The sequence below is a fragment of the Condylura cristata genome, unplaced genomic scaffold (genome assembly GCF_000260355.1).
Source record: "Condylura cristata isolate star-nosed mole 26May11 unplaced genomic scaffold, ConCri1.0 scaffold00023, whole genome shotgun sequence".
Classification (NCBI taxonomy): domain Eukaryota; kingdom Metazoa; phylum Chordata; class Mammalia; order Eulipotyphla; family Talpidae; genus Condylura; species Condylura cristata.
The window spans coordinates 18,742,187-18,760,833 of NW_004567124.1; the positions used below are offsets into that span (position 1 = coordinate 18,742,187).

General features: G+C 44.5%; 2 protein-coding genes across 3 annotated transcripts in view; one reads left to right on the forward strand and one right to left on the reverse strand.

Annotated features, from left to right (window-relative positions):
- Positions 1–6,989, forward strand: part of HDC (histidine decarboxylase) — a 21,374-nt gene extending 14,385 nt beyond the window's left edge. Inside the window, exons 9-11 of one of the 2 annotated variants that reach the window (XM_012728568.1) lie at positions 3,298–3,396; positions 5,765–5,866; positions 5,999–6,989. In XM_012728568.1, the coding sequence (XP_012584022.1) occupies positions 3,298–3,396; positions 5,765–5,866; positions 5,999–6,739 (942 nt within the window). In that variant the 3' untranslated portion in view covers positions 6,740–6,989. The remainder of the gene's footprint in view (positions 1–3,297; positions 3,397–5,764; positions 5,867–5,998) is intronic. The other variant, XM_004687807.2, reaches the window with a different exon arrangement.
- A 5,853-nt stretch (positions 6,990–12,842) lies between these two features.
- Positions 12,843–18,647, reverse strand: part of SLC27A2 (solute carrier family 27 (fatty acid transporter), member 2) — a 42,400-nt gene continuing 36,595 nt past the window's right edge. Inside the window, exons 9-10 of the mRNA XM_004687808.2 lie at positions 14,637–14,767; positions 12,843–13,313 (exon numbers count right to left, since the gene is read on the reverse strand). Coding sequence (XP_004687865.1) covers positions 13,137–13,313; positions 14,637–14,767 — 308 coding nt within the window. The 3' untranslated portion in view covers positions 12,843–13,136. The remainder of the gene's footprint in view (positions 13,314–14,636; positions 14,768–18,647) is intronic.

Here is an 18,647-nt window from a genome sequence, read left to right on the forward strand (position 1 = left end):
TTTAGCTTCTTGGTGCTGCGCTTTAACCCGCCGTGTCACCATGGAGGGCCCTGCAGTAATTTTTTATTCCCTAAAATGTCCTCCCCACCACAGTTGTACTGATTCCCCTCTGCCTCCTTCCTGGATATCCTACCAGCAGCAGGGTAGTGGGGAGAAAGAGACTGAAATCATTGTCAGCTTTGGTCCCAGCAGAGGCAGCCCGGGGACTTGAGGGGGGCATGGCTACCCTTTCCAATCTTCCAAACGCTGCCAAGCCTTGCTGGTCTTCTTACCTATCTACCCCCTAGTCTCTCAAGCCTGCCCATATACCTCACCTGCACTGTTTAAGGAAACAAGTTCCTTAGGTTTATATGTCAATTTGAAGATGAGCCCTTCCTATAATTATAGGGAAGACATAGAAGACATGGACATTGCATTTAAAGAGAGACAGTGGAGCTGAAATGAGCTTGGTTTGGAATTTCATACCAGCCACAGGCCCCTGGGAAGCTTACTGCGCCTCTCTTCGCCTTGGCTCCCTCATCTATAAAATGGGAACAGTTGGCACTGACTTCAGAAGGCTTTTTGAGGATGAAATGGGACATCCCTGTAGATCACTTAGCACAATACTTGGGGATGTGCAAATGCTCAATAAATGGTGCATGTAATGCCCCTGAGAGCTCTTCTGCCAAAGTGCAGAGATTGGCTGTCGCAAAGCGGTCAAGCACATAGGTGCTGAAGCTGGTGAATGAATCAAGGCTCCTTCATCTGTTAACTTGTAAGGCCTTGGGAAAAAGACCTAAAGCCTGTTCTAGGTCTCCTCATTTATAAAATGGGGTGATGCTGACAATACTTGTTTCTTAGGCTTTTTGTGTGGATTAAATAACTTAACCCAATGAGAGGGAGAGAGCAGGGAGTGGCATCTCTGAGCCATTCTTTGTGACTTGTTTCCTTGGCCAACTGAGGTGTCTTGCCCTTTCAGACCTAAAACAGTAACTCTATCATCTCTTGACTATATTGTAATTCTCTTTTGGGCCAGCTAGCACTTCCTTTAGACTTTTGAAGCCTTTTGACTGGAGGCAGTCAGAGGTTGAAAAGTAGAATTTTGATGCTTTCATCTCTGCTGCTCTGCTGGTGGGTTTGCAGCAATTTTTTAAAGAAAATGAAAAAAATTTCCATGGTAGTCCGAAGAACAGATATTGTTAGCGTGAATCCAGCTCTCTTTTCTGAGTCTTCAATGATACCCATCCTCCTCTAGGTGAATTTGGATCACTGTACTTTAAGAGTGATACCTCCCCTTTGCCCATTTTGAATTTCGTGTCACTTTTTTTCCCTGCTTGTTTACAATTATAGATCAAGTTCTCCCCCTGGTTCACCACTATCAGTTTGGTGCTTTTATGGTGCTGTCTCTCTTCCAGACAACTTATACAAATACTACGTTTTCACCAGCACTGGTCTAGGGGAACCTTATATTTCTATATCCAGAAGGTGCTGGTTTAGCTATTCCTTCCTTCACCCTTAGAACTAGGAATTTAATGTTATCAAGTCTCTACGAAATTTGGAAAACTGAAGCTTCTCTCTGTTGTGATCCTGGGGGGGGGGGAGGTTTCATCACTGCTCTGACTGTGTCCCCAAGCTTTTTTGCACCCAGGTGGCTGCCGTTTTAAAGAGAAGCCTAACTATGTTTGAGATGAACCAGAAATAAAGCAGCATCTTGGGAGAAAAGGCTTAGGGACCTAATCCTTAGGGGTCTGGGCTAGCTTTTGTGACAGCAGGGAGCTTCCTCTCCTCCACATCAGGGAGGGGGCATAATCTTACCCCTAACTAGACAGGACACACAGGTGGCTGGGAATGCCTTGAATTAAAGAAGAGCCATGCCACCCTTTATATGTCCAAATCCCCCATTTAAACAGAAAGTGTCAGCTGGAACCACCCTGTTGGCCAGTGGGGCAGTTTTAGAATAGTGACAAGAGGAAAAACTGGGGATAAGGACAGAGTATAAAGAAATCCAAATAATTGCTGCTGCGCCTTTTAATTTGCTGGTGAAATAAAGCAGCTGGTTGGCGATAGCCATTAGGAGAACTTTTTTGAGAAGGCTCCTATTATCTAGTCATTATTCTCCAGAGTTGATACTTTTCCCTCTTAGAGGGGTTTTCGTCCATGTTCAGGGTTAGTGCCCTCTGCTGGAAAGTGAAAAATCCTTCAGCTGTCCTTGGCACTACAGAGTTACACTTGGAAACCAGATGCTTTGTGCTTGGTGGGGGAGGAATATCAACAGAGAGAGAATGTCCCAACTGTTCCTGGATCAGGAAAATAGGGGAAGGATGAAAGTGACCATGTTTTTGAGGATTTGGCAATCCAGTGGATAAGAGGTAAATATATTTTTTTAACTCAACAGAATTGTGGTAGAAGCTTTCTGACATTTGAGGAAGAGGTCATCAGAAACCACTCATCGGAATTACTGCACACATTCCCCAAGCCCTTTGCTCTATTTTCACATCTGAGAAATTGATTTGAAATTTTTCAGGTTAATGGGTACTTGCAACTTTGAACTTGGTGACCAGGATCAAGGGGCTGATTCTAGAGTAATGAGATCCTGAAATATATTTGCGCATTTGAAATCTGAAGTGACATTTGGAATGTTTTCTGAGGCCCAGAGATATCACAGGAAAGATAGGGCAATCAAATAATGATCATCTTGATTCTAGAAGGAATACCATCATGATATGTAGCCCATATTTCCCCCATCTTAGTAGCCAGCACTTACCGGGACCTCCTGTGAGGCACTTTGTCCCTGGGTGGTGCTCTTATCCCCTTCTCACGAAGGACAGTGAGGTGTTGCTGCTCAAGGTCATAGCCTCTAAGTGGAAGGAGCTCCGGGTCAGATCTCTGGAAGACAAGTGGTGGGGAGGTATACAAATAGAATTTAACTTTTGCCATTCAAGGGACTTAGGTTCTTTTAGAGAAAGCACAATATTGTCCCTCCCTTGGATTTCACCCTGGGATGGAATATTTACAGTGCCGTATAAAGCCAACTGTCTGTTCCTGGGTTCAGGGTCATGGCGTTGCTTTCCACTTGCCCTGGTCTTGGACAAGGTCCTATTGGCCGGCCACCTTCACCTGTGATTTGGTCACATGATGGGGTAACTTGCCTGGCATCTCTTTGGCAACAGCTTGGGGAGCCATGGTGACACTGCCCATCCCCAGAGAGCTATGCGGTAGGGGGAGGAGAGGGGAGGTGCCGTGGTGAAGTTCAGGAGTGGGGGAGGGAGCCAGGGCACCCTGGTCTCTAACCATGAACACTGTGTTCCTCTGTTCTAGCACTGGCAGATTCCCCTGAGTCGGCGGTTTCGATCTATTAAACTCTGGTTCGTGATTCGGTCCTTTGGCGTAAAGAACCTTCAAGCGCACATCAGACATGTAGGTGACCTTGGGCTGAGCCCGGCTTGCTGTGTGTCCTAGGAGGAGGAGAGCTGGCCTCTGCTTTGCAACCTGCTCAGGGGATCTGCAGCGTGTGGCTCAGCTGTTAGGGCTTGTTTTCTGGCCCCTGGGACGTGATTATTCAGGGTGTGGGCCTCTCTGTTAGTCAGAGGAACACTGAGCAGATCATGACACTGAGGGCTTCCTGGTATCTGTGCCTGTCCGAGGGCCCCCCTACCCCGTCCTTCCTTTGCTTTCTTTGGCCAATGGGAGTGAAGGCCTTGCAGCCTGGTTGGCAGAGAGAAAGAGAGTGTCAGTCAAATGGCATTGTGGTGCCGGGCTAGGATCATAGCTTTTTTAGAATTACCCAGATTTCCCTGGTGACTAAATATTTGAGTCTCTATTATGGTTATGTCTGAAATATAGTTCTTCTCACTTAAACAGGTAGACCTTTCAAATCTGGGACAAATATCCCAACATTGTGCACTCAGTAATAAGCCTATTTTGGACAATTTATTTCAGCTCAACTCAATAGAATTATTTCTCAGAGAGGGACCCAGAAGCCAATGAGGTCAGCAGAGTGTCCCTGGCTCTCTCTTCACAGAAGGATAGGACTTTGTCCTGCAGCATTTCTCATTTCTCTAAGCGCCTGTGTGGAAGACAAGCCTCCTTGGGTCTCTACCAGGGCTTAGAGCAACAGGGTAAATCCAGAGTCACCTGTCCTTTTTTACTGTGGCTGTCCTTCCTCTTCCACCTTTCCTCTGAGGAATTCCGTGGTTAAACTAACACAGCACAAATGAAATGGTTGAAGCAGTGACTATAACGGTTTACTGTTGGTAATTTTACATTGTCTTTCAACATCAAGCTGTTTACTAAATGGACTTTACCAATGCTTTTTTTTTTTAATTTCATTTTATAACAGTTTATTTTTACATCATTTTGTACATTTTCTTTTTCTATCTCAATTGTAATCCCCATGGGTTTCCCATCACCAAGTCACCCGTGTGCCATCACAATAATCCCGTGCACTTCCCTCCCACCTCCCCACCCCCGTTTTTGATCCCATTCCCCACTCCACCACCGCAAAATGTCTCTGGTATATGGTTGTTCATTATACTCCTGCTGGTCCATTATACTCCTGCTATGAGTGAAACTATCCGGTATTTTTCTTCCTCTTTCTGGCTTATCTCACTACCAATGCTTGGTTTTTAGGTTGCATATTAAGGACCTCTATGCACTTATTTTTTCTAGATGGCCCTGCGAATCCCAGGGAAGCCAGGACCAGGACAGATGGAATGCTCTGGGATGTAACTGTTGGCAGCATATGGAGGAAAGAGGACAATCCAGGAGGGCTGTCACTGGTGAATAAGGAGGTGGAGGTGACAGATAATCTGGAAATCTCCTGTACTTACAATTTAGGACTAGATATTTAATGTGCCAGTGTCAGCCACCTTCCCCAATGCTCCCTTTTGCAAGTCAAATCCCAGTTCTCACCAGCTCCCCAATTGCCTACATTAGATTCATGTTCCTGGGGTTGACTTGCCAGGACCCAATCAACAGCTTCTGTTTTAGCCCAGGCCTTTCTCAGACCCACTCAAATTCCATCCTCAGTTTGCCTCCACATCTCCACCTGTGCATCCCCCTCCCGGATTGTCCTCTTTCCTCCATATGCTGTCAATGGTTACATCCCACTTGTCTCAGAACATCCCTGGCCATTCCATCAGTCCTGATCTTGGCTTCCCTGGCATTCCCAGGGCCATCTACTCAAAACAGCTCCAAACTCTGAGGGCCCCACAATAGTAAGAGATGGAAGTAAAACAAAGTTGTATGATGTGAGTCGGTTCTACCTTTTCAATTTGACTGTGATCCTTACTATTACTATGCTCATAGTGTCTTAAATTAAAACACTGTTTTTTAGTATTTGACTAGATTCTCACAACAAAGCTTGGGGCTATCACTTTAATCAGTCTTTATAGTCGAAGCTCAGAGATGGTATTTGCCCTACTCAAGTGTGGAAGTCTTCCTTTCTTCACAGTTTTGGGCTACTTTTGACTAGCTGAACTTTCAGAGGTTATATAAAACTAAATTTCTTATCTCTCTGTTATAGAGCAGTGCTTTAAAGAATAGGATCTGGGATAGACTTTAGTAATTTGGTGACCTTGAAAAAATTACTTAACCATTTTGAGGTTGTGTTTTCTTAACTCATAAGATGGGAAAATGACAACTCTCTCAAAGTGACTGAAGTCACTCCAGGTCTCTGACTCAAAGATGTCGCTGGCTTAAGCCATTTATTCAGTGTGAAAGTTTTCCGCAGGTGATTATTAATTAATGTCAGTTATTAATCTCAGTTTTCTGTGTGTAATTCTAGGGTACTGAAATGGCTAAATATTTTGAATCTCTGGTTGAAAATGACCCTTTCTTTGAAATTCCTGCCAAGAGGCACCTTGGCCTGGTGGTTTTTCGCCTGAAGGTAATGCCATCTCCTACAGTTTGTGAATGACGCCAGTGGGTTGTCAGCCATTCAGAACTATAACTGCTGGCCCCCTGGGGATGTGTACAGAGGATGTGATAAAGACTTCACTTCTCTTTGTCCTTCAAACAGGGCCCTAATTGTCTCACAGAAAGCGTGTTAAAGGAAATAGCTAAAACTGGCCGTCTCTTCCTCATCCCGGCCACTGTCCAGGACAAATTCATCATCCGTTTCACGGTGACATCCCAGTTCACCACCAGGGATGACATCCTGAGAGACTGGAAACTCATTCAAGATGCAGCAACTCTCATCCTGAGTCAGCATTGCACTTCCCAACCTAGCCCTCAGGTTGGGAACCTTATCCCTCAAACCTGGGGTCCCAGATCTGTGGCCAATGGAATGACCCTTCAATCTGTCAATGAGGCAGGCGATGACCCAACTCAGGCCAGAAAGATCATCAAGCAACCTCAGCGCATGGGAGCCAGTCCTGTGAGAAGGGAAGACAGTGGCCATCTCGAAACCCTGCTGGACCCACTTGATGACTGCTTTTCTGAGGAGGCCCCAGATGTCACTAAACACAAGTTGTCCTCCTTCCTGTTCAATTATTTGTCTGTGCAGAACAAGAAGAAGGCAGTGCGTTCCCTCAGTTGCAATAGTGTGCCTGCGAGTGCTCAGAAGCCACTGCCCACAGATATGAAGAATGGGGGCTCCTCCCGGGTCAGAATCTTCTCTAGGTTTCCAGAAGAGATGATGATGCTGAAGAAAAGTGCCTTCAAAAAGCTAATCAAGTTCTACAGTGTCCCTAGCTTTCCCGAATGTAGCTCTCACTGTGGGCTCCAACTGCCCTGCTGCCCTCTGCAGGCAATGGTTTAGTCCAGGGGTTTCCATGAGCTTGCAATGTGTTTCAGGGAGTCTGTGACCCCTCACACATGCCAGGTCTTTATGCTTATGTGCATGTGCATTTTTTTCCTCGGAGAGAGTCCATAATTTTTGTCAGGATGTAATTGGAGAGTTTGGATTAGCATGTTTGAGAAGGTTCCAGCAGGGTTGGTCAGGAAGAAAAGATCCAGAGTGGTGGACTGACAGGCAGCTTCTGTTGTTTAGCTTGTGACATGACTTATATTGCAGTAATAAATTGTGCTTTTCTCTGAAAAAATCCTATGTTGTGTGACTTAATGCCACTGACACATTGGTTAATCACTACAGGTCCTGGTGCCTATGTGCATGAAGTTACAGATTTTATTTTTCAGAATGTAAGAGATTTTTAAAAAAAATTTAATTTTTTAAAAAAAATATATATATAATGTACAAAATGATGTAAAAATAAACTATTATAAAATAAAAAAAATAAAAAAATATATAATAGTTTATGTTTACATCTTTTTGTGCATTTTTCCACCTCAGTTGCAATCCCCTTGGGCTTCCCACCACCAAATCTCCCATGTGTCATCACCATAACATAGTCCAGTGCATTTCCTTCCCCAACTGTTTTTGAACCCATTTCCCACTCCACCCCCACAAAATGTCTCTGGTATATAGCTATTCATCATTATCATTATTTTCTCGCCTGTTCCGTTATATTCTCGCTATGAGAGAAACCATCTGGTATTTTTCCTTTTCTTTCTGACTTATTTCACTAAGCATGATCTTTTCCAGCTCCATCCAAGTTGCTGCAAAAGACATGTGTTTCTTTTTTTGGTTGCTGAGTAATATTCCATTGTGTATATGCACCACATCTTTTTAATCCAGTCATCCACTTTTGGGCATTTGGGCTGTTTCCATGTCTTTCCAATTGTGAATAAAGCAGAAATAAACATGGGTGCAGGTATCTTTTTCAATCAGTGTTTTTGTGTCTTTTGGGTAGATACCTAGGAGTGGGATTGCTGGAAGGGAAGCTCCATGTTTAGTAGTTTGATGAAACTCCACAGTTTTCCATAGTGGTTGTACTAGTTTGCATTCCCACCAGCAGTGCAGGAGAGTTCCTTTTTCAGAATGTAAGAGATTTTAACTGAAAAATGAGTTTAAAGGAGCCCTTGGTAGAAGAAGGCAGGCAGTTTGAGTCAGGCACTGTGGCTTAAACAGTCTCTAAGTAAGGAAACTAGGTTCCCAGGTCACCTCACTTCAAAGTGGGCAAACCGGGGTCTCCTTATTTTCAGTAAGATCATGGTGTTCTTACAGAGCCATACTGTTCAAGCTTGCATTTGATCAGAAGCAGCATATGTGTCTTCTAGTATATTTTCAAGTTTCCTCTCTAGGATTGAACCTTGTGCATTTTCCATTTTTTCCTGAACTCTGTTCAAAGATAATTTACCTATGATAATTCATAGACCAAGACATCATTTACTCCTTGTCTCAGTACTTTTATAGACAATGGCTCTGAACTTGGTTATATAAACAGTGTCAAAGGTAAACAGAGATGGGACCTAGTTAAAGTGTAAGGACAACTTTTAATTAATAATATACTACTACAAAAGGGAGAAGAGCGTGGTGAACTAGATTCAACCTTGATCTGTATGGAGATCACTGGGCATTTTAGAAAGAGAATGAGGGATGAGGGGAGGTAGGCAGGGGTAGGTGTGGGGGTGGGGTGGGGCGCTCAACAGTCTCAGGGAAATAAACACAAAAATCAGGGAGAGGGCGTCGGTCCATGTGAAGACCATCTGGGTTGTTACCTGGAGCTCATGGAAGTTATGCTTCCTCCCTCCCATGAGTCTGGATGAGGGGATCACCATCTTCAGGACTTGACTAGAACAAACAGCCAATTCTCAGATAGCCTTGAGTTTTTTACTGGTGAACTTTAAAGGGGGTGGGGGTCATCCTAGGGTTATACCCTAATGTTAAACTAAATGCTGTTCATGCCTGTCTAGGCCAAAGTTCAGTTCTAGATGACAAGAGGGAGCAGAGAAATCTGGCAAGAATTTAGTCAAGGAGAGGATCTTTGTCAAGAACTTAAATCTTCGTTCTGCCCTAGTATTACTGAACTTTGCTGTATGCTGAAACTCCAAAGGCCTGAAAAATACTGATGACTGGCTCCCACTCCTAGAAATCTTGATCTAATTGGTATGGGATAGGCATGGGCTTTGGGGTTGTTGACAGCTCCCCAACATCCCCAAGTGCAACAATGTTTGGGGTCTTCTGCTCTAGAGCTATTGCTATTCTAAAAAGGGATGTGTGGGCCAGGAACAGTGGCATCCCCAGGTGCTTCAAATGCACACAGAAGTTTGAAAAACACTGCTCTGGGCTGGTGGTTGTCAAACTAAGATGTGCTGGAGCTTCTGAGAGGATAGGTAAAAACAGATTTCTGGGCTCTGAATCAGTAGTTGTGATACAAGACCAAGACTTTGCATGTTTGCTGCCTCCCTGGTGGCTTAGGGGTTAGGTCTCATTGCTATCATTGTTATTGCCTGAGTTCAATCCCCAGCCACTTGGCATGGCAGAACTCTTCTGTCTCACCAGCTGCTCCCCTCAGCAGTGTATTTCAGTAGATCCATCTCTTTTGCTCCCCACTCTGTCTCTGGTGAATCCCCTTATCCCTGACCCCATACCTCTGGCCAGTTTTACACCCTCCAAAAAAAAAAAAACCAAAATAAAAAAACACTGCATATTTGACAAAAGAAAAAAAAAAGACTTTATATTGTCAGCTGATGCAGACATTACTGGGCTGGTACCATATTCTGTGAACCACAAGTCTATAAAGTTAATTCCTGTAGTATGGGAGCTATGAGCTATGTGACATTAGATGAGTCCCTCACCTCCCAGGTGCTAGTTTTATTTTTTGTTTTTCCTAGAAATAAAAACTGTTTTGCAACCATCCCAGGTAGGGTAGATTCAATGTTAGTTCAGCAGCTTAAAAGAGAAACTTGGAGTCCTTGGCATCATCCCTACAGGTTTTTTTAAAAAGATGTATTTATTTATGCATACAAGAGCTGGGGTACAGGCCAGAGGTGCAGGGTGGAGGAGGTGGGGTGAGAGGATTCATCAGAGACACAGTGGGGAGCAGAACAGGCAGATGCACTGAAATACACTGCTGAGGGGAGCAGTGGGCGGGTCAGGAGAGGTCTGCTGGGCCATGTGGGTCCCCTCCCTGGCCTGGGATTGAACTCATGCTCCAATGGCTGCGGACAGCCTCATATTGCTGTGCTTTAACCTGTTGTGTCACCAGGAAGGTCTTGGGTGTTTTTTTTAAAGTACCTTGCCAGCTTTCTTTAACATCCGCTGACTGCCTAACAACCGCTTGGGACTTCCCAACCAGCTTTGTTACCTTATCTAAGTTGGCCTCATGATACATCTGCGTGGCGGCAGAGTACGGCTGCGGCGATGGCCCCAGACGACACCAGAGAGAACCTAAAGAGAAGGAGTAAAGATTCCAGGCCCCTCAGCTCGCTCTGCACCTGGTTGTTGGCACTACAAAAGGTTTGAGTAGATGCTTTCTGGGATTGCTTGAGTTTTGCTATAGCAAATAACATACGTGTGTACAGTAGATCATGTGCTGTTAATTGACTTGAATTTTTAAGAACTGGGGATGACAAAGTGCTACTCTATGCTGGGTTAGTCCCTTCTTTTGCAACCATCACAAGCTGGGTAGGTTCACTGTCGTTTCTAGTGATTTGAAAGACAATTTTGAAGCCCTTGGCATCACTGACACAGGTTTTAATGGTAAGCTGGGGAAACAAGCCAGCAGAGAGATAGCAATTTGAGCCCCCTTCCCCAGGATGACACCACCTTGTGGTCCCTCCTAGGCACAGGTATGCATACTTGCACATGGCACACATTTGTGCTCGGGTCCACAACCAGGCACACCTGTCCCATACCCATGTGCCTTATACATTAACAGGATCAAGGCCACAGGTGATAGCCACAGAGGTAAATACATAAAAGCCTGATGAACTTCATCTCCTCTACATCCCTGCAGACCTAAAATCTGACTCTCAGTTTATTAAAGAGAATCCAGCCCTGAGGAAATGAGGTACATTAAGCCTACATGTGTTTTCTCTATGTGAGTGGTTTCTAGAATGTGACCCCTGAGCAATAGCATCACCCAAGAATTTTTAAAATATAAATTCCAATTCTAATTTTGATCTTGGGGAAAAGGCCCAGCCGTCCATGGTTTAACAAGATTTCCAGGTGATTCTTAATGCTTAATTTTGAGAAACACTGCTCTGTGTGAACCAGAAGGCAAGATCTGTTACTTCATTGGCTCACCACCTCACCCTCAAAAGGAAAACTGCATGGGGAACCAGAGTTTGTCAGGGTTACTTGATGAAAAAGCAATAAGTAATTATTAGCTACTCTGTGCCAGGTGCTGGGGGTATAGTGATGAGCAAGACAGAGTCTCTGCCTTTATAGAGCTTGCTTTCATAGAAGTCTGACATTTGAGCAGAGGAAAATTGATGAGCATAGTGGAATGTACCATCAGGGTGTGTGTGTGTGTGTAATGTAGCATACCACCAGTGTGTGTGTATGTGTGTGTAATATACCACCAAGGTGTGTGTGTGTGTGTGTAATGTACCACCAGGGTGTGTGTGTGTTGGCACCCTGTAGAGACAGCAGTCAAGATAACTTGAAGATCTGTGTTGGTCAATCAGTCCACCCTCCTGGAACAGTGCTGGGGTGATGGTGACACCTTTCTTATTAGCTAACCTTTAGACTTCATACAGCACCCCCCAACTGTAATAACAAAATAATCACATTAGAAAGGCTAAATAGGAAGAGGACTCTGACTTCCTTCAGTGTCTTTAAATCAGCTTGTGATGCCTGGCTGCATCACAATAGGGTTGGGGGTCTTGGGGGAAGTGGGAGGCTGAGGAAACCATCAGGCTGGGAGGGAGAGTTTCTTAGTTTCCAACTGGAAAGTTGAAAGTGTGGGTCAAAGGTGGTCAAGCTCCAGCAGGCTCTGGTTTTGGGAATACTAATATTCTGGCTAAGGTTTTAAGAGTTGACCTCTCATCCCTAAAACCATCCCTTGAGGCACAGAATCACATCACTGCTTTAGTATAACCTCTGTTTATAGCTGGATTCACTTTAGTAAGTATCCAAGTAACATGATTGCACAATGTGATACTCAAAAGCAAAAGCTGTATCTCCTATTAGTTGGGTTCAGATTCTCACTGGGAGATATTAAAGCAAAGGCAGAGCTGCTTCCCAAGTGTTTACTCACACACAGTAACTGCTCTAAGTCACTGGAAAAGGCACAGGGATAGCCAGAATTTTCCTTAAGCATCTGCAATTCTCTTGTACATATGATGTGCTGAGAGCAATGTTTATTGCTAGGTGTAATGAGTGGGGAAGAGATTCCGGTGACGAGTACTCTTCAGAGTCACCCGAAAGAGTGGAAAAGTTTGGAAAATCTTTCTACTGTGGTGTCAAGGGTGGAATTGGAGTCTCCTCTCATTGTGACATTGAGTACCCTTAGCTGGGGCCTGTGAGGACTACATGGGGGAGAACTGGGACCCCTCGCAGCTCCTAGTCTTCTTAAAGTTGCTTTAAGGAAGCTTAACATCTCTCAGGGAGGCTGGGGTGAACTTGGCTCATAATTTCTGAATGTAGACACAGTGATCATTGTTTTCCCACGGCTGTGGACAAGTTCTAGTAGGGACCATCAAGATCCCAGTGTGTGGTTGATACACATGAAGTTAAGGGAGTGTAATGAGAGTGTAAGAAAGAGTCCGTCTGAAAGAGCTCTTCAAAGGTCCCTGAACATCTTTTATGCAGCTTAGACACGAAGGCTCTTTCAAAGACTGCATGGAATTCCCACCTGCCTCATGGTGCTGTTTGTAGGTAGCAGCCAGGATATTAACAGATCAGGGTAGCTGGAGCAGGATTTCCACTGAGTGTTCATTGGTGACTGGTCCCTCTCCTTCTGCCATTTAAAACCTAGAATACCATTATTCTGATGAGTGGGACACCTGTGAAAGTTACCACTGAGGCTGTCAGTCTCATGGTTTGCTTTTTGAATAAAATCAGAAAAGAGACCATACCATCTCCTATGGTGTGTTCATCTATTTTATTATACATTTAAAAAATACAATACCCTCCCTCTAACAAGCTTAGTTTGCAAGTACAATGAGTAGATGCAAATTGAAAAATAATTATCTCTAAATGTTTTCACTTGTAAAGGTTCAAATGTAATTTTAAAAAGTCTCCCCTTATTGGTATACATAAAAAATTGCACCTCACAATCTTCGATCAAATTAACTTGGAATATATCAAATGGCGTACTAGGTCCATTCAGTTTCTTTCTGGAAATATTATGTGGTCCTCCTGGGAATATTCAGAGTTTCAGAGTCTTATCCTTTATGGCATTGTAAATGTCCTCAGTCAAAGGCACATACATTTCTGCTTTGTCATCCAAGAAATACAAAGCATCTTTGATGACCGCAGGATTAAAACCCTCTTCCACGAGGGTCACTTTGCGGTGTTTAAAAGTTCCAGTGATCTCAATGATGTCCTGAAAAACATTGAACAATCCACATTGTGCAGTGTTTTGCAAACGGATGTAAGGCAAGGGGTAAGGGTGGGGTACGGAGGGGAGCACGTCACCCTTTGGCATCACTGGCTCATTTGAAATCTATGAAGTGAGTTTTTTTTTTTTTTAAATAATACTGATTCATCATGCTTTCAGAACCTCAACCCTTTGTGGAGGTGATTTTCACTCTCTGAAAACTTAAAGGTCCTCTGTGGGAAGTCAGGGTCTGTAGACAGTGAAATACTGGAGTATTTCACAGGTGAAGCATCAAGTATTACTGGAATATTCTGAACAACAGTGAGGCTGGGATGATCTACAAAGACCACTCTCTATTTACATCTTTTGTCTGTTAGACTGAAGACTTGTCTCTTCAATTAATAGATGATGAGTTGAGGCTATTTCAATGTTCATTTCTGCAGTCATCGCACTGTCAGGCAAATATCAGTGCTTTATGAACATCAATAAAAACAGCTCTACAGGGCCCTCCCTGGTGGCGCAGCGAGTTAAAGCAGAGCACTAAGAAGCTTAAGCCACTTCCGCATGAGTTCGATCCCCGCCTGCCCCGGAGGTGAGCCACATGGTGTGGCAGACCTCTCCTGACCCGCCCACTGCTCCCCTCAGCAGTGAACTTCGTCAATCTGCCAGGTCTGTTCCCTACTCTGTCTCTGGTGAATCCTCTCACCCTCTGCATCTCTGGCCTGTACCCCAGTTCTGTATGAATAAATAAATAAATCTTTAAAAACAAACAAAAAAACCAGCTCTACAATCTCAGAAATATCCACTACCCAAATCCTTTCTTTCTCAAGTCTTCAGCAACAGAATAATAGCTCTCAAAATCCAAAAGTGACAGTGTTAAGTTAACTAAGGGGTTAATGTTGAGAAGGAAAAAAATCCCCATCCCTCTGGTGGTGGTAGTAAGCCTTTGCTAGTGCCAACTAATTATACCCAATTAAAATTCATAATGTAGAAAGGTATAGGATGGTGGTGGATTTTTCCATTCCATAAAGCTGGAAACAAGAGACAGTTGGAACATTTCTATTGTAAGCAGCTGTCATAATTTACCACAGACTCTAAGCTATTTCCTAATACTGTTATTGAGTGAACTGTTTTTTATCGTTTTAGGAAGAAAGGGATTAAGATTTGGTTTCTGCTATTAATTGTTTTCTGCTATTTCTGCTTTCCTGGTGAGCTTCCTGGAAAGATAGTCAAAACTTGGTGAATGTAGTTGCCATGGAAGGGGAATTGTTCTTTAAGAGACAGGGGACTATTTTAAGAAGGAGGGTCATTAATAATAAGAGATATCACCTGTATTCTTAGAAACCGGGGTCTTGCATAAGTGGGCAGGTAATCAGCAACATGCTTAAAGAGTTTCTTTCCATCAAATTCAGAATTTTCCTTCATCTTGATGGAGGCCATGCCTATTCGACCCTCATGACCTAGAAAAAAAGTGAGAAAAAAATTAGATGTGTTGTAGCTACTTTTTTTTTTTTTTTTAATATTTTGCAAGTGTAAAGAACAGTGGCTTGAAAGACATTATGACAAGGGTTTCTTTTGGACAGCTGGCATTTGTATCTCAAATATATGTTGAACATAACAATAGCTTTACACTGATTGAATCTTAAATGTCAGATCCTATACTTAGTTTTATTTTTTCCCCAGATTTATTTATTCATAAGGAACTGGGGTACAGGCAGAGGTGCAGGGTTGGTGAGAGGCTTCACCAGAGGCAGAGTGGGGAGTAGAACAGGCAGATCGACGAAGTACACTGCTGAGGGGAGCAGAGGGTGGGTCAGGAGAGGTCTGCCACGCCATGTGGGTCACCTCTGGGGCTGGGGATCGAACTCTCACTGAAGCGGCCGCCTCCAGCTTGCAGTGCTGCCACCATGGAGGGCCCTATACTTAGTGTGTTTTATGGACTATCTCACTTTACCCTACAACAACCTGAGAAAGAGTTAGAAGTGTTATTTTCATTTTAAAGATGAAGAAACCAAGACCTAGAGACATTTAGAGACTTGTTCAAGTTCACGCAGCAAGTACGAGGCAGGTTCAGAAACTGAATCAAGGCAGGCTGGCTCCAGATCCTATGCTTGTACCGTAAGTCCTCACCTTGGGGCTGGGGTTCTTTTATTCTCATCCATGTTGCAACAACATGACACTGAACGAAATGATTTCAACTGAGGCCCTGCTGTAACTATCATCGGTCTTAGCAGCTTACATGAAAACACCAGAATGGGCAATAGAACTGATGGCTAAAATAATTTTCATTTTGACTCCAGTGAAAAGCCCTTTGTCCACTGTCGAGAATAACTGAGCGCAAGCTGTTCTTTAGCTTGCAGTATCAGGTCGCTTGCATTTCCAGGCACCAACACCACCTTTGAGACTTACTGATTTAATCAAGGTTCTTAATAGCTTCGCCTCTCTGCATTTCAGAGAAGCTGCGGGAGCAGGGTGAGGGCGAGGTGCAAGGACCAGCTGTTTTACGCCCTGCTGTCGATGTCCTTTACTCCCTGGAGGCTCTGCTTTCAGAGGAAACAGATCTGAACAACTCTCTTCCCCGTCATACAGGGCGAAAGCCGAGAGGTGCTCATAACAATTACCATTGTTTTCTCGTAAGGACAGGGGTAATTAAGTATTAATATCTTCTGCCTGCTCCAGCAGACCCAGTGGGAGTGCAGGTCCACTTCCCTGAACTACTGAGCTGTAATCAGAGATGGAGAAGGAGCTGTCCTCTCTCACCTGGGACCCCGCTTTCGAAATTTCTCCCATGGTGATTGTGTGTTTACCTATGGGTCTCAAGAAGGCAGAAAACAAGAGGACAATGCAAAACATCCAAAAAACATCCAAAAAAAATCCGAGGAGGGAGGCAGAATGCTGGACCCTATTTCTCTAGGGGTCTCGGGTAGCTGTCTCCCAAAGACACCCGTCACAGGAACCTCAAGTTTCTTCAATAAGCTCCTGTTAGAATCCAGGCAGATGCTGCTGTAACAACTCTCCAGGCTCTACCAGCACCTTGCTTTTTTTTTTTTTTTTAAAGATTTATTTATTTGTGCATACAGAACTGGGGTACAGGCCAGAGGCTCAGGGGTGGTGAGCGGCTTCACCAGAGACAGAGTGGGGAGCAGAACAGGCAGATCAACGAAGTACACTGCTGAGGGGAGCAGCGGGCAGGTCAGGAGAGGTCTGCCGTGCCATGTGGTCACCTCCAGGGCAGGCGGGAATCGAACTCATGCGGAAGTGGCTTTAGCTTCTTAGTGCTGTGCCCCAACCTGCTGCGCCAGCAGGGAGGGCCAGCACCTTGCTTTTTGTTGTGGCAGAAGCAATGCCCGAGAGAGGAGCGGACCTCAGACCTCTGCTTCAACTGCTATAGGTTGGTGTGGCGTTAGTTCAGGTTCCAAACCAAAGTATTAATAGTTCTGGGAAGGGATCCCTAGAGTCATGCTGTACAATATGATCACCACTGGCCACATGTAGCTACTAAACCTGATTAGAATTGAACGATGGCTACTGGATACCATACCAGACCGTGCACATACAGAACTTTTGTACGGAAAATGGAGTAAGTCAGGCTTTTAAAAAAATTCCCACCGCTAGTCTCTATGGCCACCAGCTGCAGTCTTGCTTTCCTCTTAGTTTCAATGCACACACGTGATACCGTGTTGTGCAAGAAGCATGTGGGAGCAGGAGCACGGGGCATGCAGGGACCCCGGGCTGAGAGGTGTTCACTACGGGAGATGTCATAAGAAACCCAGAGAAAGAGCATGAAGAGTTGGCACTGGGAGACATGATTGCTGCCCACTTCCGGACCAGCCTCCTGCCCTCTTGCCTTCCTCATGCCAGTCTCCTTACTGTCTGCTCACTGGTGTGCCTGTATTTGGTTCCCTGCTTCAGCATTAAGGCCTGCCAAATCTTTCAAACGGTCCAAGATCCTTCATCCATCTGTCTAAATCCACAATGAACCTGTGTGCTCAGCCCTGTCCCTGAATTCCCACACTACAACCTCTTTATTATTGCAGAAAGTTCTTTTGAGCATTGCAGATTCTGGAGAGTGGCTGGGCAGTTCTGATGTGACACCTAGAGACACTCAACTCCCTTTGATGCTCAATCCTTGTTCACCCCTCTTGTAAAGCTGAGACCTGTGAAGGCCTGGCTCAGCCCTTGGGAGCTGAGAATCATCCTGGTAAACTGATTCCTGATCTAGACAGACCTGTCCCATTTCTTGGCTGGGATGGGCTATGCTCTGTGCAAAATGCCAGTCAACAGCAGGCAAGGCTAGGATAGAATCTGAAAGTTGGGGAGACTTTTGATCTCAAATCTCTAGAGTTCATCTCTCATCTTTCACTGCTGCAAGAGTTCTCACAGGATCCTTGGTGGGATGCCAAGCCTTGCTAGAGGCCCTGGTTGTTGGGCCACTGCCTTCCATAGGAGACAGCTCGCTCAATTGTTGGCCTCAAACCCCACCCCCCTGGGAAAATGAGAGTTCTCTGGCTAAAATATGCTTCCTGATCAATTCAATCCACTGGTTTGCATTCGGCTCACTGACACAACACCTGCTCCTCATTCTACCTGCCTGTATTCTAATCATTTTAACAATCATTAACCTCCTCTTCTTTGATCTATGCAGTAGCTCCCAGACATTACTGATGGTTCCACTCACTCGAGGATTAAAAAGACACGAAGTTTCTGAGTCTCAAACCCCAGAAGTTCTCATCCATTAGATCTGGGCTTTAAAGTGCCCAGGATGATAGGCCAGATTTTTGATATTGTGAGGCTTCTACACTTCCCAGGCTCTGGTTTTTTTAAATTGTGGACAGCTGCATAAAGTTCACATTGAGCCATTTTAAGGTGTACAATTCAGTGGCACTTAGTCTTCACACTGTTATGCAATCATCACCAGTACTGCTATTCAAAACTTTTCATCATTCTCAAAGCAGATTCCAGGGTTTTTAAGAATCATTGGAGGGATTGTTAAAACACAAGTCTCTGCAACCACTGCTGGATGTCTGATTAGGTGTGGGTAGGATTGAGAAATTGACTTTTTATAAAAATTGTGTGACGTCGCTGCCACTGGCCCAGAGTGGCCCAAGAGAGTGTGGTTAGCTCCTTGCAGCTTATCCCCCACAATCTCTCACCTTCTCATCCACTTTCTTTTGTTGTTACCCTTCTAAAATGTGGCACTTAAAAGTGCACACAGCATCCAGATGGGGCCTGTGTGAGCCCAGCACGTGATGCCTTCAACCATGACATGAACCTTGTGTTAATGCAGCCTGAGTCTAACATGAGAAGCATCTTGAGCCCCTCATTCTCTGCTCCCAGATG